Raw genomic sequence first — 27,921 nt, forward strand, 5'->3', positions numbered from 1 at the left:
CTTCTTGCTGGCCTGCCTGATAACCATGGCTGTGACCATGGCTTTGCAGGTCTTTACATGTTTAGGTATTAAGTTTAGCTCAGTAGTAGTGAATTACTCCGCTGTCATTTTGACCGGGATAATTGTGCTACTGAGTTAACTGCATTTCTTGTTTTAACAACCCAAATAATCATACACCTGATGTGTATTTGTTACCCCAACATTATTTCGAGCTAAATTGTTTATCCCTGAAGCTGTTAGTCTGGTCTCTGTTACTGTATCTGGAACCTGTAACTTGGCGGGGCTGCCTTAAGCCTTCATATTCAACAGCTGGAAAAACCCCAAGGATGAAGGAGAGATGGAGCATCCAGGGGCTGGAAGCAAGCACAACCCCTCAGCGCCCAAATCATTGCAGCGCACTTTCGACGAGGACACTGGCTTCAACAGTACAACTGCAATGCATGCAATTCGGCTATTTATTTTCATATAGGTACGTAAAAGACAGCTTGCAGCTAAAGCAATAGAAGCCCCTGTCATATTTCCTGTGCTGCTTATCCTTTCATATCTTCAATCAGCTCGGAAGACCAAGTATTAATAGCAAACAAAAAGTTATTATTCATTTTTACTGAAGGTTGAAAAAGATGTACAAGATACCGTACTATTTTAGAAACAGGCCACACTACAATGGCTCTCACAAACTAGTTTCGGCATTTCCTGACTTTTAAGCACTTAACATTCTCTTAAGGTCATTTTTTAATGCTATTTATTACCAGGCTGGTCTATTTGTCTCCTTCAAGCAGTGCTCATTTTTCAAAACAAGTTTCCCAAATCCCTAGTGGTTATTCTGTTAGGGCTATTTTCTTTGCTGGTAGATTTTTACAGCAGCTCCTTTGCCGAATGATCTCTGTGCAAAAGCACATTAGGAAGTTAAGCAGAGACTGATTTTGTTAGTTTGTGCCACATTCATTCCATCAGGTTCACATAGTAGATTTTCAGTTATCATCTGGAGGCTCCATTTAGTCTTACTCCCTTTTAAATGCTCTTCCACTCCATCACGTCTTCTGCCTCTGCTGATTTCCTTCAGAGCAGTTTTTTGGTGGGATGCTGCGAGCTGTGTTTCCAGAACAGCTATTACCAGTCACACCACATGCTTCAGCATACCTTAAAAGCATCGAGCTACCACCCTGCGATCCTCCTTTCGCAGTGAACTTGTTGTATCTACACCCAGCTGCTAGCTCTACACCAATACAGCTCCTGCAGGGTAAATTTCTCCACTGTTAGATATTTTTTTTTTTTAGCTGAGAAATTAATAATAGTCCCTTTTCTTTCAAGTATACCTCTTCAGTATCTGTGTGTGCTGTCAGGCAGGTGATGACACATTCTTTTAATCCATCAACATAAAAAAAGCACTACTACCACCCTGATAACAGAGTATGTAAGAACAGCGACAACAGCCAAGGGGATGCTATGGATGTACCGACTTGCTGCTGAGGGCGAGGAAGAGAACGGTGAGTGAGGCCACGCTGTCCTTTGTGCCCTTGGGGAAAGCAAACAGGCTGCAGCACACCAGCGTTGGTGTCAAAAACAAATCTACTTCTGCATACCAGAGATAGGATTTATCTTCGAAGAGGAACTGAGCCATTAACAGGAAGACTGACTGAGAGCTCAGGTCCTAATTCTGGGTCACTTGGCCTTTTGTACTTAACATTTTGCCCAGACTAGGAAAACACCGTTAGGTGTTTACACACCAAAAAAGGTTCACGGGTGTAGCTATGTTCACCTAGCACACGACACTCCACTCCAGCAAAAGATCTGCTTTTGTTTGTGTATTTACAGTGGCTTGAGAAAAACCTGATACTGTTTTATTTCACTCAATAATTCTATAAAATGTACAAGGAGCAACATTTTAATGCTACACAGCTTGACCTACACCAGAGAATATGCAAACATCCCACAAGTTTATTGACAAGGTTAAAGTAGCCAAATAGCTAAAAAAGATCTCCCTGAAGCCTGCCTTAAGAGTGCCGTGTTATTTTAAGTAACACTCCTCCAAAACCATAGTCTCAGTCTATATTGATAAAAAAGAACTAACTCCAAGACTGCAGGACCGGTATTTATTATGTAGCATAAGATAAGCCTGCTCTTAGAAATACCGCTTCATGAAGATGGAAGATGAGCTGGGCCAGCAGCTCTGCACTCTGTGGGGCTGGACCCAGTTTTAAACAGGTGTATAAAGTGCTCCAGGAGAGGCCAAACTGATTCACAGCTGGGGTGGCACCAGAACACACGGAAGTGCACAACTAAATACTGTGTAAACACCAAGTCAGACATCCGCAATCTTTCCGACCCTCCTCCAGCCCCTGCCATTCCAGCAAGCACTTCAGCAAAGGATCAAAGAGAATACGAAGTCTTGCAGAGTCAGGACTCTAACAGCAATTCAGGCTTTCAGCTCTTTTTTTATCCCCTCCATCCACGTTTGTTACCTTGTTCTTTGCCCTGCTGAGGCTTCACCACTTGGGATTCATCTGACCCTGAGCCAATGCGCCAAAGATGCTGATTCAGGGCTGGACTCCAAGCAGCGTCACTCTGGGACAAGAAGGTACGCAGGGACAGTCCAGCTGCCGATAATTTTGGCAATCCTGACAATTTTATCACAGGCCACATTTCACTGGCCATTTTCACAATTTAATGAGCACAGGTTCAGAGCTCAAACTCTAAATTCTTGAACACCATCACAGCTCACCTGCCACTTTGAACACGCTTTGTAAGTATAAAATGCCTTTTTTATAATATCATTATTTATTTTATATATATATATAAAAAACAAAATAAACATATAATAATAAAATTCTGGTAGATGATGAAGAGATTTCAGAAGAAATAGGAATAATAGCTTTACAAGCATGTAGTGCTTCTTAAAGGCAAACAGAGCTAGGCTTTTTTAAAAAAAGAAAAAAAAATTCTTCATTGCAGATAGATTTTTCAAGATGGGAAAGACTATTCAAGACAAAAACTTGAGAACTGGCAACCTCTTCTGATCTAATAGTCAGGAACTTTGGAATCTTGTCAACAAAACAGTTAAATAATTCATTTAATTTTTACCTTCCTCCAGAAAGTTGTAAGCTGGCTAAAATTTTGACATAGAAATCCCCTTTAAAAACATTGCCAATGAGCATTTAATTTGGCCTTTTGGAAAATAAATAATTAAATTCATTTGGGAATTGAAGCAAATATTTTCTTACAACTGGGTTAAGCTTTGACAAACTCCTAGTTACAGGTAAAACATACCTGCTCTAAGACACCAATGTGACGAGCCTTTTGAGAACGGTAGTGGGCATTTCTGAAGACGCTCCCCTGGGGCCCCATGCATCAGTGTTTGCTCTTGCTGTTTTCTCTTGGGATCACCGCTGCCACTCCACTTCTGGTGTCAGTCACGGGAGATGGAAGAGCAGGAAACTGCATCAGAGATTACCTGCTGCTAGCCACTGTCACAGCACCAGTAGATCTTGTCACAGCAAACGTAGGTCTTGACTATCCTTTGCCCTCGATAAAAACCACCTCTAAATCCCAAGAAAGATGAGGGTTTGGGTACAGGGAGAAAAAAGGAGTCTAACACTGTGAGAAGTGTTGCTCATCTTCATTTCCAACTGAACATAAAATTAAATGATTCTGCAAGATGTGAGCCAAGCTAAAGACAACTAAAAAGCAGCCCAAAACCAGATGCAGCTATTTGTCACATCCCTCGTGAAAGTGCTGTGCAATGGATTATCCAAAACTATTCTTCATAAACACTGACTCATTCCCTCTCCCTGTTTACATGGCACTGATATTACAGACACTTCTACTGTGCCCTCACAGCTCTTACCCTATGGAACAGATTTCACAAATGATGAAAACATCTAAGTCTTCCTGACAGCAGGAAACTGTCTTCCTCGTAAAAAAAAAAAACAACACACCTGATTTGCAAATGAATCAATCTAGACCTGTTCTCCTAGTCTTGGAAGATGGTGCTAGGTATTACCACACGATGATGTGTTGTAGTAATTGCACATCTCCTGTCGCTCATGATACCATATTTGTAAAATCGTCTCTCATGTCCTTACAGAGATTCATTTTCTTTCTACTTACTTTTTGGGCATCACTCCCTTCCCTTCATTCATTATCTCCATTATTCAGTCTCACCTATTTTCATCTTATAAAGTTGACAAAGTGTCAAGTAATTAATATTTTTCTACACTGCACAAAGTGCCACTGTCAGACTACTGTTGTCTAAGTAATTACAGATATTTCTGAATCAAGTTGTACGCCAGAATTTCCCTGATTTCCAGCCTACTCTTGTGCTTGCACAGCACAAAAATCTCTCTTGTGCATACTCCATCTGAACTGCCTTGACAATAAATCCATAGTGGTGGGATGTTATAAGAAAAGAGTTTTCTTACTGCTCCATTTATTTCCTTCCGTATTGTTCCCTCAGTCTTAAAATCCATGCAATTCATAACGCTGTATTTTAACAGCATGAACTGAAAAAAACCAAACTTGGCATTATACCTGAAACAATCAAGAAATCCTTCATGTACCTGTTTGCATTTTGTAAATGTTTTCCTACTTTTTGGCTTTGACATACATACTTGCATAATGATTTTTAAAAGTATTATTAACATTAAACATTTCTGTTCCCTTGCAATTTCACACAGGCTAAGCTTCTTGGATTTTTAGTCCATGAAGTAACAAAGCAGATGCACAGAGAATAAAATGAGATGCTTCAGACTTGAAGTTTTCAAGTTACACCAGCCTTGTGATGATGCAAGTGCTCTCCTTCAGCTGCAAGAGCATTCTGCTGTTAACATCTCTTCCTTCTTCCCCCACACCCACCACCCTATTGATGGGTATCATTCTGTCCCTCACATCGTTTCTCAGATTTCTCAGATCCTCTTCAGCCGTCCAAAGATATTCTGAACTATCCACTCTATCAGCAATTTCCACGTTCAGAGCAGGAACCTCTCCATCTTCAACTTCTGCTGCCTACCACCTTGCTTTGGGTTAACAAAAAACCTCCTCCGGCATTACCTTTCCAATAATTTTACTCTAAACATCATCTCCAGTTTTCTCCTTTAAGGAACCTTCCCCTTCCTCATTCACCTGGTCTTTTGCTTAGGCTCCCTGTACCTGTGGTCCCACCCACGTACTTTTTGTGATCCCCTTCCTACATACTTTTCAATCATTATGTTCTTCCCAAGCGTCTCTCCCCATTGCTGCCTTAGGCCTTTGTTGATTCTTACTTCTAGATCACATTTCACAGAGCCTCTTCCAACTCTGAATGACTCGCCAAGTAAAATTTAACCAGGTTGCCTCCTCTTCCCTTTCTCAGGAAAGCTACCAGGGAAACTTCTGTTTCAGAAAAATTAGAAGGAGGTGCAAATCCAAAGGATCAGCTCTGTGCCTCTCTCAGCTTGCAGTTCTACTCCTATAGGGTTTGTGTTTCTAGAAGGGATTGTATGTACACTGCCATGTGCACAGGCTCAAGGTAGGACGGCCTTTTATTTTCCTACAAAGTACTCATGACTCTGCAAGGAGTTACTGTTAACTGAAAGGAAAAAAGTAGTGACAAATTACTTGGAAAATCAGAATGGCAAGTCTGACTCCAGCTACTAGCTTCTGAAACAGATCACACTGTCAGCAAGCGGAGTCACACCTGCACCAAAGGCATGTCTGCTTGGCCCATCTGCATGCAGCATTTCCCCAAACAAGTGGTTCCTCATTGTGATAGTGCGGGCAGGCTCCTTTGAAAGCACGCTGCAAAGGTTTACTCTACTGCTTGATTTTTTGGGGCTACTCTGTACTTAAAACCCAGGCGCTGTATAGCCTGATACTGAATTTCTCCAGCTTCTGACAAAAAACCAGAAGTGTATTTAAAAATAGTATATAATGACTTAATACACCAGTGATATATCAGACTTCCCATATTTTCTCCTCAGGGTCTAAGCAAAAGACTCATCTTACTCCCAGCAAAATGCTTTCAGCTGTACGTAGCAGGAAAAATTAAAAACCCCGAAGAGCCTGATTATCACCTTCAGTTAATTATTTGTGATATAAGCCAGTGTTGTTTTCAATTGCATTTCTTTAATGAGATGCATTCTTTTAGCCCAGCTGCGCTGGTACAGTACAGTTTTAGGAATAATTCTCACATGTCCTTAAGTTTCTTGAGTATATATTTTAATTCATTAGGTGACAGGCCTGTCAGACTAGGAGAAGAATTACATAGTAAACAAACATCATGATCCGGGCCTTCCATTTTCCCTGTGTTTGATCACCATATCTCCTACATATTAGCATTGATGTTGTTCCCTTCTAATAACTCAAGTCCTTCTCTAAAATCATTTCCTCCTACTCTCCCTGTACCAGGAAATATTTCAGCCTTTGTAAATAAATCTGATCACTGATGAAGATGAATATTTAGTGTTACACCAGAAACAGGTCTCATATTCTCAAGCCTGCACAACGCCACAAACAGAGGCTTCAAAAGAATCAAGAAAAAACAGAAACCCTCAGGTTATCTCCAAGTGTAGGGAGCCATGGTATTAGACCCAAATTCACGGGCATTTACATGTAATAAAATCTACTTCAGTAATCTGAAAAGAATCCTATTTTATAGCACCTCCTGAAATATTTAAACAGGGTAAATCTACAGCAGAATAATTAAACAAACAAACAAATCTAGGAGCATTATCAAATGTTTCTAAAGCTCATGTATTCGTGGCAGTCTGTAGACATCAAATATCACAAGAAAAAACATGACAGCGTAGTCCAAGAGAAGGGGATTATCAGCATTTGTTTGTTCAGCATTGCAATTAACTAAAACATTCCTATTCTTTAACCACATTGACACTACCTTCATGGCTAGGCACAATGCCAAGTACTACATGCTACAAACACACATTAATTTTATAATTAAAGCAAAGATGGTTGCAATAGCTTTGAGTATCCACGTCAGGAGGCACCCAATCTTCCTTGCTGCATTTAGCAAGGGAGGGCAAAGCTCTGCCTCAAACAATTTACCCTGTGACAGCAGCAAGGTGAAGGTAGGACACACCTTCTCTGCCCAGCAGTCCAACAGAAACACAGACAGACCCCTTTTTCCCTACCTTTATGTCTGCACCGCTGCAAGGAGGTAGGTTTACATAGTTGTGGTAACTTTAACTACTGTTAAAAGCAGCAATAACACAGGAAGATGTAGCGACAGACTTAAACACGGGCTGTAAAACTCCAGGAGGGAGTTCTGGATGCACACAGTTTGCCGTCACCTCTTCCATGCAACCAGCATCTGGACCAGCTGGATTATAACCGTGCACGCCCTGCCATCCATACACGGAACAGGTTAGCTCCCCTTTCCCCTCCTTTCACATCATCCGCTAGACTCACAAGCAAAATAAAAGGGAGATGAAAAAAGCTGCCTTTTCATTTTACTGATAAAGGCCGAAAAGTAAATTCTGAGTAGCCAACGTGAACTTCTCTCACCTCTTTCTCCCTGTTGAGCAGTACCAGCTGGCTGTCCGTCAGGATGCAGTATTTCCTCTCCCATGTTGTCGTTTCAGTGTAGGGGGACTGGCCGCAGGACAGTCGGTGTGTAGGTGGTCCTTTCACATCTGTGAACAGAAAACCGTGATGCCAGAAGCGTTAGCATATGTCATGAACCTCCTCCTTTGCTTTTGCTGTTCTGCAGCTAGATGCGAAGCAAAACTGCAATCCGTACTTCACAGCGCCTGTTTCAGCACATTAAAAGACAAAATGCTAATCCTGGGAGGCACCCATGTGGAATGCTATGTGAGGTACACTATGAATACTTATCTATAGCATGGCTTACAAAAATGGCAGTACTCAAGATGAATATAAATGTCTTTGTCAAAGACTGAAATACAACCAAAAGACAGGACGAAGAGCTCTCGTGAAAACTTAATCTTCCCTCCGCTCCCTTCTCAAAACCTAAAAGGGGTAAGGGCTTTCAATGTGCTTTAAATCTTAACAAACTAGGTTATTTGAGACTAAGTATAGAGAGACATAGGAAAGCAGATGGGGGTCAAGGAAGGCAGACTTGAAAGGGGGGGGGGGGGGGCAGAAATTAAAGGGATGAAAGTTTAATTGAGAAGTGCTTACTAGCATCTTTTGGTAGGGAATCTCTTTGACTGAATTGTGACAGATAGGAGCCTTCCAGCATTTTCATTTAGCCACAGCCACTATAGTGAAAAAACCTCGAAGAAACCAACCAACTAACCTAAAACAAACAAAAAAACCCACCACCCCCAAAAAAACCAAAAAAAGCCCCCAAAAAACCACAAAAACCCCCCACCATAACCCAAACCAAAATCCAACTTGTTTGGCTCTCAGCGCTGATCTTTTAAAAATTATTTTTAAAATCAATTTCCCTTAAGTCTCTCAGTCTTGAGCTACCTATCACATCGCACCTCTCGCTACCAAGAAGTTTCCTCCAAGACTGGGAGGGAGAAGCACATGAACAAGCGCAGCAGACAGACCGCACTGCCCAGCAGCCAAACCCAAAAGCAGAGAACGCCATGGAGCAGCGAGGTACTGTCACTGCGATGAGAGGACTGGGTGCAAAGGCGGCCACCCTGGGAATTCAGGGTGCCAACTTATAAAAATCTCTTTACAGCAGATAGCAATGCTATATGAATAATAGACAAAAGGTGGTATGCAACAGAGCCATGGGTGGCACCATTTATATACATTTAGAGAACAGCTGCAAGTCATCTCTTTCTGTTTGAGATTAAGTTCTGGTTGCTTTCTAACATTAAGTTTCGGTTTTATCTTGCATTTTAGTTTTATACAACTTTACTTGCATCAATCTAAAAAGCAACCGTTCTCAATGTACATGCTGTAGACTCCGCAAGTCCCCGGACTACCTCTAAGGGGTCTAAAACAGACGCTACAAAAATCCCGGGAATTGCTGCAGAGGCACCTGGGCCCTTCTTCACGTATTTCAGGAGCCCGTTAGGCAAAATGGATGTTGAAAACCATTTTAAAACCACGTTAGCTTCCGTTTAGTACGCAGACTAACCCAGTGCTCGCACAGAGCCAAGCACAGCTGCTTCTCGTACCTTCTACCCAGCTTCACCGCTAGAGGCCAGCGAATCCTCAAACACCCAGCACCTCCCCGGCTGCAGGGAAGAAGCGGTACGTCCTAAGTCCAAACGCAAGCATTAAGCTTTGAGTAACCAGCCCCTCCAACCGACCGCCCTCCTTGCAGACCTGGTGTATGCCAAATCCCACTTCACTGCTAAAAAAGCTGCAACATCTTCATGCTCTTTTGGCCACAGCAGCTTTTCCTCTGCATGTAAAGGAACACATCGACTTCTAACGCTGGAGAATTAACTCAAAATATGGCTTTCAGTACCTGTTTCAGCCTGGTATTGCATTAGGATTTTTGTGATCATTCAGAAGAACGCTTGAAGCAAGCAATCTAGTACTTTTAAGCAAGAAAAAGAAGAGGACTGCATGGCTAACACTGCTCTGAATAACAAATGCACCTTTGCTCCCTTCATTTCACGTGAGATCGTTCAGGGAAAAAGCTGCAAATCAGAATCAGGCTCCACACTGCTACCCCTCCTAACAAAGCTTGTGTTCCGATAGTGACAAGCAACACCATGTGCCCTGAAATTGCCCGAAACTCTGTTTAGGTGTAACCACGATTAAGGGAAACCACCACAATCTCTGTGAAGCAAAAGTGGATTTGTGTAAAATGCTGGAACACAACTTTCTCACAAGTTACGTTATTTGTCCATCTTACGGACATTAACCCTCCAGGTAGATTTCTGGCACAACTGCCACTCCTATTTATCATGGCATCCAACCAAAACCCTGACAAGACACAAAACAAAACCACTATTGTTCCTGCATAGACCTTGGTTTCCCAAACAGCAGCTCACAAACCCTACCCATGCCTAAGCAAGACAAACCTACGAGCAACGGGGCTGACAGAGGGAAGACGAGCGAGCAGGATGAAGCCACGAGCTCCCAGCACAAGTGCGCAACAGAAATGGGAATGCCAGAGCTCTAGGGATTCAGTCTTTTGGGTAATGAAAGCACATGATAAATCACCAAGGGAATAAAAGGATGAAGGCATGCCCTGTCCTGCTTATGTGGGTGGGCTAGCAGCAAGAGAGTGCCTCCAGCTGCTATACTGAGCGACAACCACGTAAACTATATTTTGAACTGCTGGTAGACTTTCTCATGGCAAAAACCCAAACCTTCTGGACCATTAGCTCCAACGCAGAATCTACAGTCACGACTCACCCAGCCCCAAAAGACTTTAACATTATAATTTCTACTAACTACAGGCCTTGGCAGGATACCATCCAACTGATCTACGGGCTGCACAAAGGAATTAAAGAACAGAACGACTTCTTCCACTGCAATAACAACTCCAGGACTTAAACTGAGTCATCAGGCGCTGCAGGCCAGCCACGACTCTGCTGCCAAGTGGGTTGGCTACGTTGGAACAGCTTTCCACAGGCTGCTGGCAGAGTAACATGCCATCTCTGTCTGGAGCTGTCTATCACCACCAGAGAACACACAGCGTTAATATTTTGTGTTTGTATTGGTATCCTTTTGAACACATGTTGGGACACAGCCCCACCACCCCTGCAGGCTGACCAAGTACTCTCTTCAAGAAAGAGAAGCAATTGCAAGCTGGTTTTCTGATGTAGCAGATCCCAGGACTTCAGTCCTCTCCCCAAGGCTGACGGTGCAAGCCCATCTTGAAAACTAGATGGATGTTGAATACACATTACAAGAAAACTCACTGCAACAAAAATTGCAGGATAACTTGGGTGCATTTGTCCCACCTATTTAAACTATTTCTCGCCTAGCCCTCCTGCGTGGTTGACCTCTTCAGAGCCTCTCGCAACAGCTGTAACTTCAAAACTTACTCTGAAGTATGTTACCAGTTTAGACTGAAGACTCTTTGGGACTTTACACAGTATCACATATACACTTGGTCACTTCACAAACCCTGTTCTGCTTTCCGGTACTCTTCATCTTCAGTTTTCATTTTACATTCTTGGCTCCAACTTTTCACATGAATGCAATAAAACCCACCAACTTCTTCCACTAATGCCCCATAAAACTAATTTACCACCACTGTTTGAATTGCTGCGGAAGCGAATGGCAAAAGTCCATGTTTAACTGGGACCCCTTACGCTTTTGGGAAAGGCCAAAAGTCAGGGCTGTCCTTTCCCACCTGGGGGCTCATACAGGAAGGCTTGTGCTTTGGAGGGTAACTCACTGATGAATGCAATTTTGGGCAGGAGCTGGAGGAGAGATCAGGGAGGTGCATCTGAAAGCTCCGAGTGTGCAGATGTTACACGTGGGACAGGCTCATGCAGCCACACACCTAAATATGCAAGTTCTGGTGACAGAAGATTTCTTTCTCTGGTCTGATGCAATCTTTTCCATTCTGCATCACTACAATGAGGCATTCAAGCAAGCAGATCAGTTAGTCTACACACAGGATTAAAGGTCATGCCTTATGTGCCTTCAAATGCTAATATCAGTTAAGTAACAGCTTGGAAAAAATCCCCTTTTCAGTACATCCTCCCCTGCTTGAACTGAGAAGCGCATCGCTGCCCGCCTGCCACATAGCTAGTTTGGAAACTGCATTGTTTTTCCTCAGGGGTCTGAAATACTATTAAGCATGTTATAAATATTCACAAAGCTCCATTTCTCTCAGCCAAATGACAACTCGTACCTTATTATTCTTTAACTACAGAGCTTATTTTTAAAAAAAAAAAGGGGGGGGGGGGGGAACAGTTATGCCATAACCACCTAACAACAATAAAAAAGTGTTGACTGGTGCAGGGCAAGGGAACAAGGGAAGAAGCAGCCAGCCAGTTCCAAGCTGATCCCAACAGAAAGACTAAAACATTTTACAAAAACTGACAGCAGTTCAGCAGCGTTTAGGGAGTAGTACTACTGCTATCAGATGGGAACATCTCTGAATCTTCCATTGCAAGTATGCAACAATTATTTTTATAAAAATTCCAAATCCATTTGCCAGTGGAGAGTATTTTCCAAAAAGCAGGCAATGGGCAGAAGCGGAAAATTTCCAAAAGATGATGGGCATTTCAGTATCTTTTAGTCCCCATTTAGCTGTCGCTCTTCTACAACCAGAAGAGCAGCATCTCCTCTCCTCTTCAGAGCTAGTGAGAAGTACAGAATTAGCCGAAATCAGGCCAACAAAACTACATTAAAGGTAAATTCATGCCTTCGGTCTCTTTGCCAAAAAGCGCTCTCTACCTACCCATCAATAAAAACACAAATAAACCTCTATCCCAGTGATGACAAGCTCAACCCCTGGCACATGTCAAAGCTCCTTTTTTGAACCACACTCCTCCTACGGTGAAATCAAGGGCTGACTGAAGTACTTGCCAAATTTTCATCAACTTTATTAGGGTCCGTATTATGTTCCTAGTATTTCCAAAGAGGAGCTGCCAAGCAGCTGAGTAACCAATGCAGCGGCCAAGTCTGTATGCAGGGAGGTTTTTTCCCCCCCGAAGAGAGATTAGTAGGAGCCCTAACACCTTTTGACAACAGGTCTACTTGCCCAATGTCTGTGTTTCCATGGTGTTTTATGTACTTACCATAGAGACAGGACTCAGAGAACTTTAGGTAAGTGCTGTTGTCTGAGAGCTTGTCAGTACCCCAACCTACCCAGCTGTGTGTGACCATGCAGTCCAGCTCAAATAATCAGTCTGAACCTTCATCAAGCACTTGAACAGAAGCTGAAACAAGCCTTACTATTGACACGAAGCTTCAAAGACTAACAGCAATTAGAAGTCTTCCCCTAAACTTAGGTCTCTAAAAGCTGACTAAACTCATGACTCAAAGGAAAGATAGGGCAGAAAGGGAAATATACCACATCTCAACATGGTTCATTCCCTTAAATCTGCATCTTGTAATAAGGCAGGATTTCCGCAGAAGGAGTCACTAATGTGTGTGAAAATAAACAGCAAGAGCACAGTTACATGACATACAGCTGTGTGTGTATATGCAGCTATTTCAGACAGCTGCATGACACTCGGATGATCTGCAGGATCTGGATTTAGAACAGAATACAAGCGCCACTGCCCTCAGAGCAGAGGCAGGCGGTGGAGCCACCCTGGCTCAGCTAAGAGAGGGACAATCTCTCCACATTTACACAGAGCAGATGACGACAGAGGTCAGTTACTGAGGGTCTGCTAGGAAAACCACAATCAAGACAACTTCCACTTTTCTCTCATGCTGATATATATAGCTTTTGTTTACATTTCTTACTACTCAAACAACTCCCAGCGATATGCAATGGTTTCTGATCCAAGCAGGACTACAGACGAGACGCTATCAGAAACAACTGTTTAAAGAAAACCTATCATGATGCACAAATTCACTTGGGAGAAGGAGGGGACACTCACTCATCCTCCAAGTTTGTACAGACAAGCATCACAATTTCCCAACACAGAACATAGAACAGTCATGAATAATTGTACAATACGATAAGGAAATTTCAGCACATACTCTGTGTGGTAACGCAGAGACTCACATGCTACAGAGAAAACAGGCCGCTCTTAGGGTTGATTAATTCTCCTCCGAAGCAAAACACACTTAAGAGACTTGACTAGTACACATTATAGAAATAAAACCAGGAATCCTGCCATTTTATTTCAAATCACAACATGGGCACAACAAAACACAACAACTGTAGGTGTTCTAGGAAGCTTCTTGTGGCTACTGTGAGATACAGCATTGCTCACTTGCCCCTCTAAATCACTGTGTGGCACGGCTCCATTTCATTTAAGAGGTACCTACATTTTCGTGGTCAGCAACAGATCTCTCGGCTGAAGTAGGTGTTATTTTAAGTGTAGAAAGCATGAGCAGATCCTTTGGGATGAGAGGCACGCTATTTATGTAGGATGTTATTACAGCGGTAAGTATCTAGTGTGAATTCTTTCTGTTATATTTAATAGCTGCACTCAACAAACTTCATTACACATGCAACGACTAGCCCTCAATCCAGCTGAACCCAGTTGCTCTCCTCTGGCAGCTGCATCCAGCGATAACCATATTCTTGCGTGGAAACCTAATCTTGCATGCGGGTAGGAGGTAACGAAAGCTTAGTCAAACCATCAGATTTCAGAGATCTCAAAAGCTCTCACGCCGACTGGCTACAGCCAAAACGCTACCTGGAAAATCTGTTTTGCACAGATTAAAGCCATAAAAGGCTTAAGTAGGTGAAAATGGTATTTTAGAAGCTGGCAGAAGCCATGACCGGCACCATGACTTTCTCAGATCCCAACGTATTTGGCACCACAACACGAATTCTTCACAAGATCTTTACTTCTTCTAGTATAGGCCAATGTTGCCAATCTAACCTATTAACTTTCCGCTGCTCTCTTTATTGACTGGCAGTGATCAGGCACAGCCTAAAAACTGGTTTTCCATTATCCCAGTAGAGAACCTCATAAGGCACAGACAGATTCACACAAAAAACCTGCTCAGTCAGGTGCAGTTGTCCGGCCCTGTACCCTCACGGAAATACCACTGTGACAATTGTTCTGCTTCTTCTGTGTGTTTCCATTTCCTACATGCCAACCCTGGGTGAAGGAACCTCTTTTAAATTCAGAAGTGAGAAGTCTGAAGCTTTCTGCTGCTCACTGCTGGGTAAGGTTTTGAGGGTTTTTTCCCCTCCTCTGAATGAGGACTGTATGTCTCTTCTCCAAACAGGTAAGGGCACAGCTTTTTTCCACCAGCTGCTGGAAAGCTTTGATGAAATCTGTGGTGGGATGGGAGAAGGGTCGCATTTCTGCTCTTAATTTCTCAACACAGAGAAAACAAGATTAACCTTTAAAGCTCAAGGAGTGAGCATCAATGTTTTGCCTACTATCAAAGATACCAGCCAGATTCTTAAATTTCCTACAGATTTTCAGCATTAAAAATAAAAAAAAAACCACTGTCAGGAGCAATTTTTATGTGGGAAGGGCTAAGCCATCAGAGTAGTGAATATCTAATAGCCAGCCGAGGGCTGTCTACTTTGCAACTTGCAGGCGGCAAAATACAGAATGCTACTGTACAACGAGGCTGGCATCTCCCAGAAGGATGAGCTCTTGCTGCCTCTCCTCTCTGTTGCTGACATCATTCCCACTCCTTCGTTCCTTCACTAGGAGAGATCCGACTTGTTTGTACAAGAGACGGCCAGCAGTGAGCAAGGTACAGCAGGCTTACTCCCCCAGCTGAGCTCCCAGACAGCTCTGCCAATTTAACTTGGTCCCGACTCAGTACATCTGCCCCATACTTGCAACGTCACCACTCTGCTCAGTAGTTTTCACACCACGGCTGAGACTATGGTAAAGATCAGCCAAGATCTCCCCTCTCATTTCCCTCTAACACATGCAATTCAAAAACTAAACCTTTCCCAAGACCTGTGCTAACACATTTACCACCCTCAGCCCCTAATATTTGCTAAAAGGGCTCAGTGTTCCCCGGTACCCAAGCGCTCTGCAGAAGCTCAAGAGCACAAATTCAGTTAGGCCACAACCATGCAAGCAGTTTCACCACGACTTGCTTTTCAAAAGGGAAAATCATGGAGTTGTTCCAAAAAAGAAACCACAAGTCTTAAAATCTTACGAGTAGTTTAGCGAGCAGATGCTGAGTGTGCCAACAGTCTCGAGCTTTCTTGCAAAGGTCCTAAAAAATGAAAGCTAAGGAGCTAGCAACAGCAGCAAAAATTAGGCATAAAGCTAAAATTGGCCTGACAGGGTAATTCTGATTAGAAAGCAGAAAGCCGCACCAGTGCACTGTCACCGTGCAGCTTCTTTGAGCAAAAGGTGTGGGAGCTCTTAATAGCAGTTTAACGCTGCCAATTAGCTTGAACACTGCTGAGCTCCTCTAAGCTTCTTACATGCCACATAGCCGATTGCTAAACTTACAAAGGGTAATTGATCCTCACTTCCCTCAGCTGCACCTCTGTCCCTGTTCTCATGGTCTGTACCCAGCCAGGTTTGTGAGAGACGGCGTGAAAAGATGTGTCTATCAGAAGACATCAGCACCTTCTTGAATGGATCAGTGCCAGCGGCCTCAAATCATGCAGTCACCCACGCACTTCGTAGTTCGACAAGTGGAACCAGAAAACACGAGCCAGTCAAGGTGGGGACCTTACAAAACATGCAGGTGTGCTTCATGCTCAGCCCAGCCCTCCCATGCGCGCCTGCAAACAAGCAGCTCATTGTGCAGCCTTGTAAATTGCATGACATCACCAGAACAGAAGCTGCTATCTGTGTAAAAACACAATTTGGTTCCCAGGATACCTAAGATTTCAAATAATCCACAGTTGCTCAAAGCCATCACTGTGACCCTTCCTACCATACTAAGCAGGTTTTCCTTCCTTCTTATTCAGTTCTCGTTCCCTGCCCTGCTCAGGACCACTCATCTTTGCTCCTGAATATTAAGTACATTTTTCTCTCACAGTTAAATTCCCACTTGGCCTACAAAACACTTTGGAATCTCCAAACAGAAATGGTTATTACAAACCTGCAGAGAGGATTATAAAAGATTACATGTCCCTATTACATAGCTGCCAAGTTCTGAGAAGATTCTCAAGTGACTCTTCTCCCCAAAGCAAGGAGAGGCTTTCGTGAGAGGTTCAGGAAGCAGAAAATAGAGAATAGCAAAAAAGTTAATTATTCGTGGGAGAAAATAAATCTGCAGTCTTTCCTCTTAATTTATGCATGGTCCTTTTCTTACCCAGCACTATACCCTTTCCCCTATTCTTTTCTCCATAGTGCTCGCTCTCACCATCCCCTAATCTCCATCTTACAGCCTCTTCAGCACCAGGCACCCAGACTAGGCTGTTCCCTCTTCATCCTTTGCAGCAGTGCAGGAAGAAGACAAGAGGGAAAGCATCCTGAACTTAAAAAGGACCTTGGCCCAAGGCAGCTGTGACAAAACCAAAACAATTTAAGACCAAACACTGCTTAGTCCCTGCACATTTTTTGGGTGCGCAAAAAAAATGTACTAGTGTACTTGCAGTCAAAGCTAAACACGTGTACCACAAGCAGCACACAGAGCTGCTTGGCAAAAGCACCACTACCGAAAGTTCACAGACAGCTTTACCCCCCTCCCTTGCCAACAAGGCATCAACCAGCTGACATTCATCTGTCACAGACCAGTTTCAAGTGAGCAAGACCCTTTTGCCTTCGTCTGCCAAGGAGGGAGGTATGGGAAGAGCAAAGGCAGAGAAGCATTTCTGCTGAGACAAGAAGCCGCCACAGGAACAGCCAAGGTGATGAGATAGTGACCACAACAAGTTCAAGATGAACAACTGAAAAACAAAACCACCATCTTTCAGGCTTTCACGTGCAGTTTGGATTACATCATGCAGGCTATTTCTTTCAGACATTGTTATCTTTGGTTTTCCTTCAAGAAAACCAATATATTCATTGTTACCGATCTGAACAATCTCAGCCCATAAACTTGAATTTCTCAGAGCAAGGGCAGGATTGCTGAATCCCTCCTCCCTACTTCTACAGAAACACCGTCTCTGTGGTTTCAAAAAACGAACCCTCTCGGTGTGTGGTGGTTTTCATGACGAGAGAGAAGAATAAAGGAAAAATAAAGAACAAAAAAATAACAAAGCTCTCGGGTGATACTCTCCCCTACCTAGGGGTTTTAAATGCTTGGTCACCCTGCCATCGCTGCACAGCCTGTTGCTGCCGTACTCTGTCAGCTCTTTTCAGCTTGAACATTTCTCGAAGCCTGAGTGTGCACACAAGCTATTAAGTGCTTCTTTTGGCTTTTCTTTTGTTTTGCTTCAACAAACTTTTGGGGAAAGAGAATACAGGACTTGTGACCACTGCTGTTGTCTTAGACAAGTTTATTTCCCTTGTTGAAGAGTTCACAGGCCACTAAAATCTACTAAATCTACTGCAACGATGTGCTTTTTGGTTTTTGCATATTATCCAGGCCATCCAGGCATATAGACTAAACTTAGCTTTCTTATTTTAACCACTTAAAACAAATGACTTAGTAAGCGACCACCTCAAGGGATTCAAATATAATGTAAAAGAAGCCCTCCAGTACTCCCCATGCTATTGAAAAAGACCCACGCTCCTTCCTTCTGGCATTTTTAAAACGTTTTCAGAAGAACCTGGAACCAGCTATTACACACCATTTCGTTGATTAGACCTACTTAAAAACAAAACCCCATACAAAAGCACCAGAACACTCCTCATTCCATTTTTCTCCCTAATGTCTGAAAAGTCTTCATACATCTCAGTAATGCAATGCTAATATACAAGGGACTGGATATTTTTTCATCCTTTAAAGGTAGTTCAGACACAAAACTTTAGAGGAAGGAGACCAGAGCTTACATAATTGCAGTGGGGATTCTTAGCCATATTTAGATTTATGCAAAGAGGTGTCTTATTGCAAATAATCTGAATTCTACATTTAATCCAGTACAGCAAGGTAATGACCTGTAATACCTCTTATATCAGCTCTACTCTTTAACCTTTAGCTAAAGGTTATATGAGGTTAGCTTCCCTTTGTAATTTAACCCAGCTATTGTACCTGGTCTTAGGGAGGGAAAGCTGGCTTTAGGAGAAAAATCCACTTTGGGTAAGTGTAAGGAGGTCACCACCAATGTGGTCAAGGCAGGACACCGAGTCGCTGGCTCACAGCAAGGTTCAGGAGCCTTCCAGCTCACAGCTCTTTGCTCTCCTTATTGCTACATGATGTCAGTATTTGCAAATTGAAGTTCAATTTTGTTCTGAAATCTCTGAATACAGCAGGTGATTTCTTTCTTCTTGCTTACTCTCTATATGGTGTTGAGGGAAACTGTGAAAGAAAGAGGCAACGTGGGAAGAAATAACAGTGCCAGAGCAGAGAAATTGCAAGTGCTAAGCTAACACTGTGTCAGGGGAAATACATTCTCGTAGGCCAGCTCGGTTTGGACACCTTAGCCATGCCGCGATCAAGGCTCCCGAGATACCACCAAAACAGGCGGAACAGGTTTACTATGCTTTTGGCAAACCCAGGTAAGCATGATTAATGTATCCTTTGATGATGGGCTAGCTAATTAAAAGGATCGGTAGCTAGGGTGCAATATTTCAAGTATTCTTCAACTGGGTTTTCCCTCTACTTAATATGTTTCCTTCTCTCTGCAGTCGGCTCAGCTATGAAGAATAAAGGCAACCTCACATCCTCAGCCCAAACACCCAAAAGCCCCCACCTACTTAGTACTCCCTCCTTACTCCTGCTGTGTTAACCGAGACCTGCAAAATACAAAGCTTGTGAGGACAAACCCTTTTGTTATACACTATGCTGTTTTTTATCTGACTTATCTGATGCTCAGTGGTAATGCCACAAATCCCCGAAGCGCAAACATACACTTGTTCCCAATGTCTTCCCTGCCATGTGTTTTGCAAACTCACACCATGAAGCCCCCCCAGCAAATCCAAACCCCCTTCTATCAATCAGAAGGGTAAAGCCACAAGTGCTCATCTCCAAAATCCTAGAAGGAGAACAAACGAACCCAATAAGGATAAATAACCAGTGGGGAGAAAACGTCTTTCCTACAGCAATGCTAAACAGAAATGTATAGGTCACAACCTTGCACAAACAGGACTGATAACATCTAATTAGCAGTCCTGCTGCGCAACTGCATTTTGTAACAATAAATCCAACCAGGTCTGGAGGAGAGGGAGAAAGGAATCTTTATATAAATATAGTAATTTTCATCCAGTTTGAAGAGATTTGCTTTATGTTACTGTTCCATGGGGTTCCCCCCCAGTAGGAATAATCAACCCACACAAGTGATTCTATGAGTTATTACTGAAATTAATTTCGCTCCCATTGGGAAACAATTTACAAGGGGAGCACAGATTTTTATTAATTAATTTACTTTTAAATCGAAATACTAAGAATTCTGTTTGCTGCCAGAAGATGGGTGGAGAAGGTAAGGAAAGTTCACATACCCAAGAGACTTATTAACTAGAACCAACTTGGACAATACATTTGAGAAGCATTTCCTTCCAGCTACTGTAGATAGCTGTCCTTAACATGCCTTTACTTAAGCAGCCAATTTTCCACCACTGAGTACAATGAGATTTCAAAACACACACGAAACCAGAGTATAAACAGACACAAACAACCACTTGGTGATATAACAAAAGAAAATACAGGGCGAAAAAATCGAGCTTCTCTATTTTCTGCCCATTACAAAGTATCTTGGCATTGGAAACATATTCCACTCCACACACATGCACCTTTTTTTTTTTTTTTTTTTTTAAGTGACAGCATTGTCACAAAATACCCTGCTTAGCTGTCTTTGCAATGGTGTTCTTGAACAAAAATTAATTCTGGGGGTTGAGGGATAAATTCCACCCAATATTATCGTACAGGGAATCGCATTTCAGATAAAACAAGCAGCAGTTGATAAAGCATGAATGAGGCTCAGCAGCAAAGACAGCAGGAGGGAGTGGTGAATCAGGCAGAGCTAGTCCACACTAGCAGTACAAAGCAAGAACATCTAAAATTCGTATGAAGACCTTGTCACAGACAGCAGGAATGACAAACAGATGAGAGGCAGCACCAAAGAGTGAAAGATTAAGGAACAACACCCTTTCTCCAGAGTTTTAGCTTGGTAAAAGACAGGCGGTGCTGCTTCCACATCGTTAAGAGCTGGATGGTACCCTACCCCCAAACCCCTGACGGATGTCAAACTTATTTTGGTACATCTCTGGCAATAAAAGCCACGCATGGCATCTTGTTCATTTCCTCCTTACCACTTAGTCTGCCAAAACTTTAAGCTCTGCCTTCCTTGCCACTTCTACAAGCCAGTACTATTTATTCTGCTCTCAGTGACTAATGATGATCATGCACATCCCTTGCCTTTGTAAAAGCCTCTTTTAACAATGGTACAAGAACTGAAAATGGTTATCTTGGTACCTGGAACTAGTTTTGCTAGCCCTGAAGCAATCAGACACGATGATGAAAAGAAAAGGAGGGGGGGGGGGGGTGTTATAAATTTTTCTTTTCCAAACTGTCATGTGATTAAAATCCATTAAAATGCAAACAGGCTTGAATTTTATTTTATCCATCAGTGGCCACACTTCACTGTCCCTGGGCTACGACTGTCTCTTTGTGAATTCTCTGCACATAGAGGAGTCAAGCTCTAGGTTTCGGAGCGATCAATCTAGTAAACCTTGCTAAATATATATGTGTGTGTAAATTTTATAATGACCTCCATTTTTCATGTTGATTTACATTGATCATTGAAAAGTACATTCAGGTTCATGTTTGCTCATCTCCGAATAAACAAAGTGAAGGCTGTTGGGTATCCAAAGACAAATTTGAGACATTACAGATGTAGACAAAACCCATCATCACCCTGAAAGCATTTCTCTTTGAAATTATGTAGCCATGCAAAGTTATTCAGAGCAGAGATTGCTATAAGTGTTTTCAATTCAGCCTGGGCCTGCTGGGGGCAGGGAAGGAGTCTGATGAGGCTCTATGCTGTCACTTTTTTCCCTTCCATGTACTCAACAATTCAGAAATATATGACTCAGTACGGATGTTTTTCTTCCCCTTGCATTCTACGGTTTCCATTTCTCAGGACACTTCTCCTTAAGTCCATATGTCTAAGTTCATATATAGCACATCTACCCAGAGTTTTCCCATTAAAATAAATACATCTACATCCATTTGAACATGCGATTCCCCATCAAGCACAACCACGTAAATGAAATACAGTCAGTGCACCAGCTGGGTTCATCCTGCACAGGAATATTTCTTTTCTCATCTGCAGACTCTGTCCCCTTTTTCCTCAGCAGAAAAACAAGCCCGTTTCAGGGACATACAAGTCTGGAGTTATAAATTATAGTTTCCACAGTAACAGTAGGAAGGTGTCAGAAGTCTGGGCACATATGCTGCACAGCACGGCTAGGCTGTTGTAGAGCTAGCATCCACCAAATTGAAGATGCTACATACGCACACAATAAATTGTTTTGGTTGCTGCACAAACACAAATTTCTCAATTAGTACGTTTGGGCCATTCATGTCTTATGTTAAAGCAACTCAAAACTCCAGCTCTACACATATGACTCCCCTCAGACAAACCCAGTGGCATTTTATAATTACATTTAAGGGCCCACGCTTCTTTTTATAGACATGTAGCATTCACAGAAAGCTCAGAAGAAACTCCACAATGAAGAAGGAAAAACATATTTCCTGGAAAGAAGTTCTCCCCTTTTGCAGCTATTAGAGTATATCTAAGCAGGAGCTAACGATCCATCATTGGGCAGGTTTTGTGGCAAAGTGCATTGAGCTCGCTGCCGCTGGGGATAAGCCATCTAAGAACTACCTTGTTAGCACAGCTAAAACAGTGGCTGCTGCACCCACATCTCTGTATGTGGAAGGGAAGGGAAAAAAGAAGGAAAAAAAAAATCACCAGCAGTGCAGTGTCAGATATGGGTGAGCCTAAGAGCTAGGCCAGCCTGGGAACAGCACAGGGAGCGCCTGGTTATCATCAGTGCGGGGCTGCCCAACCCTGCCGTGTGCTCACCAGCATCCAACGCACGTGCCCGAGGGCACCAGCCTGATTTTGGACACATAGAGGATTTGCGTCTGCAGGACCAAGACAAGGAAAACTTTGTACCATCCCTTACTGACATACGTCAGCTTGCTCTTTCCCTATTGTTCATTACGTACACTGCTACTCCACTGACTTTTCTGAAGTACCAGCGTGACTAGCTGAGCTGTTTCCTTGAGATTATGTATTAACAGCAAAAGATATATAAACCTCTTAATGCCTAACCCCACAAAGTCACAAGGGCCTCACCTCCCACCTGATAAAGTATTCAACTTTCCTAGGTGCCCCGTGCTTTCTACAAGTCTGGATTAAAAGGCTTTTACCGACATAGGTCATCACCAACATTGAGACATCATAAATAAGAGTCAGATCTTCATGACAGTTACACATGCGAGTGGGGGTGGAAGTCACAGTCAGGAATCATGAAATCCAACCTCAAGACATGATTCAGCTCTGCTGCAGCAGACTCTGAATGATTATCCCTTCCTCTCCCATTCCTTTTCAAAACATCATCCTATTTTCAGTAAGAAGTCTCGGTATCATTTAGTACCACCTCATTAAAGGAAAGGACTTTCATTTCAAGGCATCGGTAGCTTGAACTATACTCGTTTTATCAAGCTACAGGAGGGCTGACAGGAAACCTACCGCCAACCACACTGCAGCCAGACGCCTGCCCTTGCTCAGCACCACACACTCAGCAGCCCCAGCCTGAAAATGCTAGCGTCTTAGCATACTAAGCATGCAAGCCTTCATTGCTTTATAAAGCTCGCAGAGGAACTGGTTACTAAGGCAGGCTATTTATACAGGACACAGCCTATATACTTGATCAGTAACATAAAAAAAAAAAAGCGTTGCTTGAGTGAAGATGACTGTAGGCAACTGGGACCTATTCAGACCTGGGTATTCACCTTCTTCCCCTCACATGCAGCTCATGCAGTGGCACTACCTGGAGCAGTGTTGTTGACAAAGCCTCTTCTCATGTACAAGTGTAGCCAGAGCTAACAGCAGTGCTGAGGTAGATGGAGACACACCGCAAGAATTTGAAGTTTGGCAGATTTTTTGGTAGCAATTTATCAAAACTGCTTGCCAAGGCATCTGTGTTACTAAATGACTGTTGGAGCAAAATTGCTCTTCAGAGTGACATTAAAAGGGCTTTTATTTTTCTATGAAAACGCATTGTAAACTCGTAAGACATAAGTAGAAGAAGATCTACAGTGACACATCTTAGGATGAGTGAGATGCAGCTAGAAGTCTGACCATCCCATCATCACAGAAGTACACAATAATCTCAGAAGATTTAAAGGTTTTACTCGGGAGTAGTCAAGAGTATGGGATGCAAGAAACTACTTCAGCTCCTACAAAACATGCAAAAGCAGCTAAAGTCAGACATAAAATGAACAAGCAGGTCTGCTTACAACTTGCCATTGGACTTGGCAGTGTACTTTTTTGTATTTCGCTTTTTAGAAGCAGAGATTTGTCTGTGGCGAAGGGAGAGGGAGGTTGGGGAGAATCAAAGAGCTTTGCAACATAAACAAATCCCAAAAACTAGAATTCGAAAACCATATAAAGACAAGAAACTATTAAACCAACACATGACTGATCCCCTAGGTCTCAAACCTATAGACAGCTTCAATAGCGATGTGTGGTGATAGCTGACAGAAATGCACGCATTTGAGCTGGAGAAGTGTGTTTGCTCACTCCCTGTTCTCACATACCACCGTCAATAACCTGGCTCCTCTCTGCATCAGTTTTTCAGCAATCTGTTTTTGAGAAGGACGCTCCTATACCAAATGCATACATCAAAATGATAAGCACGTTCCCTGCAAGGAATAAGGACAGTGAATGCATGCTCTATAAAACATGAGCTTCTTTGAGAAACTAGCTATTTCAGTAATTTTTTTCTCTACCTTCTCTGTACAAAATATTTTCTAACTTCGCTTGAAAAAGCGGTCCCGTAACTCATAAAAAACGCTTTCGCCCACAGAAGACCAGATGTCTAGCTTCAGTTTTCCTCATAGTAAGAGCAAAACCACTCAGAGGACAGTTGGTTTCAATGCTAACATGTCAAGAGTTTTGTGCTTTAGCCTGTTGTTTACATAAACAGCTTCCTTTAAACAAGTGATGTTTTAAAGGATTATGAAGTATTTATTTCAGAAAAGTCTAAAGAGTCTCTTGAATAACTACCACAGAGAAAGTATCACCACAGAAAGCACAAGGCTAAACAATAATACAAATTAATTAGTTAAAGCAAGCCATCAAGTGACTCTGTAGTAGAGCAATGGTATAAATAAGGACACAGACATAACCTTGTGTGTTTGTTTACTTCTAAAATGCCATTGCTTTGAGTCCTAGATCGCATACTGTTAGCATTACAAATCTATACCATTCATTATTGGGTGAGTGGGGGGTGGGGGGGAAGACCTAAAACCCAAATAATTTGGGCTTGTTATTTCAAGGAAAAAAGCGTCATCGTGCCTAGGAAGTGCTCGATGCATGCAGGCAATTTTCATCTCGGGCCAAGTTCCATTACGGGCAGCATTTGTGGAAATGCAAAACCAGGAAGCTTTGCCTGAAGAAAATTTTACCACGGCAGAACTTACCCTCTCACTGCAGTCTACAAATCCATGAATCTCAAGAATTCAGGTGCCCATTTCCAGTATCGAATAAGCTTAGCAGGGACTGAGCCTTCCAGCACAGCTGAAGCCCTGGGTACAGTTTCCCTTTCTGCACACTGACAGCTGTGTTTTAGGCCTATCTTTAAGAAGAACACAGAATTTTGGGAAAAGTCTAACACAGTTTCTTTCATACTTTCTAAGCCTGGGCTCGCTTACCCCTCAAGGGAAGCAGCAGCGAGCAGCTGCCCTCCGGGGCTGGGGGCTGGGTGCCGACGTGCCACAGCCAGCCCCTAGCCCAGCGATATCTCCCACTGCCCCCCCAGGATCCTGCCCTGCTGGGTCTCACAGTGAAGTTTCTCTTCCCAGAGATCCAACAGTCGAAACGTGAAGCTTTGCCAAAGACTCCAGATCCAACTGCTCCAGACATAGCTCCTCCTCTGAAAAGCAACAACTGTTTTTTCCTCCTCCAGCCATTTCCTTCTGACCCTGTCTGGCCTGTTATCAAAGGAAAAGCTTCTCCCACCAAAACCCCAGATCTTTACTTCACCAGGAGCCCTTTCTCCTAATCTCCACACTTTCATTCTTTGGCTGCCTCTAAGAAAACTGCATCTCTTCAAACCCCTATCACCCTGCAAAGAAAATACAGGAGACAAGTCATCTCTAGGACACAATTAAACCCTTTTCAGATTCATTCCCACGCAATAATTTCTCATGATCAAGGTAAATCGCAGGTCATATTCTCGCATGTACCAGCTGTCAGCCTCCTCTGCACAAGCAGCATGAAGTCCAACATCCCAACCGTCCCACGGATACGGACCACAAAAACAACACAAAGCAACCTGGAATGCAAGACACTGCCATTCACTTGTATGATTTCACGAGTCAGAAAATAGCTCTTACAAATATAAATGTCCTCATTCATCCCATTGAATGTTAATTTTTGGATTCAGAATGGTCTGTGGATTAAAGACACGAAAATCAACAGGCAAGACTAAAATGAGCACAACTACCTGCTTAGACACACCATTCATTACGTGTAATTAAAACCAGATAAGCATAATTTTATTAGCTTCAGATATTACGGCTAATTATTTTAAGTTGTGTTCAGAAACATTCAGCTGAGCAGTATTAACCTATTGCTCACATTAAATGTTACAGTGCTTGGGATGAACCAGGCATGGCTCCCCAGCAAGGGAAATCCTCTGGGGTGCAGGGTGGTGGTGGGGCGTTCAAGTGCTACTCAAAGCTGCCAAATGCCAGAAACGCTCCCCTGGCCATTCCCACCCCCCTGTAACTGTCAATATACCACCTAACACAGTATTTACTCCCACAAAGCCACACTACAGATTAAAAAAAACAAACCAAAAACAACAGACCGATACTGGACCGCAACATGTTATTTTCATAGTTATGACTCTGTAACAACAACAGTCATTTTAATGCATTGTAGGGATTAGGTATAAGCAGCTATCTTGTATCTGTTCTCACAATTAAAAGTGAATGAGTTTTAACATTAAGACTACATCTTGCAACAAAACACAGGGGATTGTAGCAGGAGGCAAATAAATTGACATTTGCACAGCACTTCAGCAAACACATGAATTACAGAGTAATGTAATTACTCGACTGTGTAAAAGTCCCCTAATAAAAACCCCACCAAAAATCAACGACTGAAGAGCAAAAGAGATTTGGGAGTGTAGGAACATGAGTCAGTAGAAGGGCTTCTAAAATGAGAAATTGGTTTTTAAAATATGAAAAGAGAAAAGCTGCTCCAATGAGTAATAAATACTAAATTCCCAACTCAGACAGGAAGAAACAGTTTTGTATTTTGGGAATCACTGAAAGAAACTGAATGTGGTACTGCCTTGGCTTTAGTTAGAGTTATAGATGTGAAAAAACAAACCTCTAAGTAAGTTTATATGGAAAGACATAAGAAATAGAATGTAATTAATCTATACTGTAAAGATAATAAAAAGAGTATATAGTTTAAATACTTCAGTCAATTATTAAAAAAACAAAATTAATTCCAGAAAAGCAAGGATATAAAATATTCTCTCTGACTCTAGGCACAAAAATAAAATGAATTAAAGCATTAAATCAAACTTAAAAGACTGAAGAGACATATCTTTACCCAGGTGAAGAAAGAAAAGGAAAGAATTCTAAAGAAATGTCTTTTATGATAAAAGTTGTAAAAGAGAAAGACCGTGAAAGCTAAAAGTACACTCAAGTGAAAGAGGTGAGTGTTTACCCTCTCCCCACCCCAAACCAAAAGAGAGATACCCAGGGAAGATATAGGTAATTGATTCTACTGAATTATTTTGTCATCAATCTACAATTAAACACTGCCCTGAGACCCAGATAAGAAGGAACAGTGAAATAAACGTTACCTGAGAACTCTCTCACAAATCCATTCTCAACAGTGGTTAAAGGGTCACTGGAAATAGTCAGAAATAATCCAAAAGGCGCAGCAGCTCACCTGCAACCTTGGATCCAAGGCTTTGTCTGTACAGCCCCTTCCTTACCTTGTTTCTACCAAAATCATAGTATGTTCACAATCAACATGTTTATCAGAATAACACTTCTCCTTCCTCCAGCCAATACATTTACTAGAAATTGAAATGTTCTCAGATTTCTTAACTTACAAATAATAACTTCATACTGAGTATATATCTTTTTACTTTCAGGCTTTGCATGTGC

At 42.4% G+C, this 27,921-nt stretch overlaps 1 protein-coding gene across 8 annotated transcripts in view; it reads right to left on the reverse strand.

The window, feature by feature from the left end:
• RASAL2 (RAS protein activator like 2) overlaps positions 1–27,921 on the reverse strand; it is a 187,917-nt gene that overhangs the window by 96,584 nt on the left and 63,412 nt on the right. For all 8 annotated transcript variants that reach the window (XM_056355864.1, XM_056355867.1, XM_056355866.1 and 5 more), the window contains exon 2: positions 7,495–7,622. In XM_056355864.1, the coding sequence (XP_056211839.1) occupies positions 7,495–7,622 (128 nt within the window). The remainder of the gene's footprint in view (positions 1–7,494; positions 7,623–27,921) is intronic.

This window comes from Falco biarmicus, chromosome 11, assembly GCF_023638135.1.
Source record: "Falco biarmicus isolate bFalBia1 chromosome 11, bFalBia1.pri, whole genome shotgun sequence".
NCBI lineage: Eukaryota > Metazoa > Chordata > Aves > Falconiformes > Falconidae > Falco > Falco biarmicus.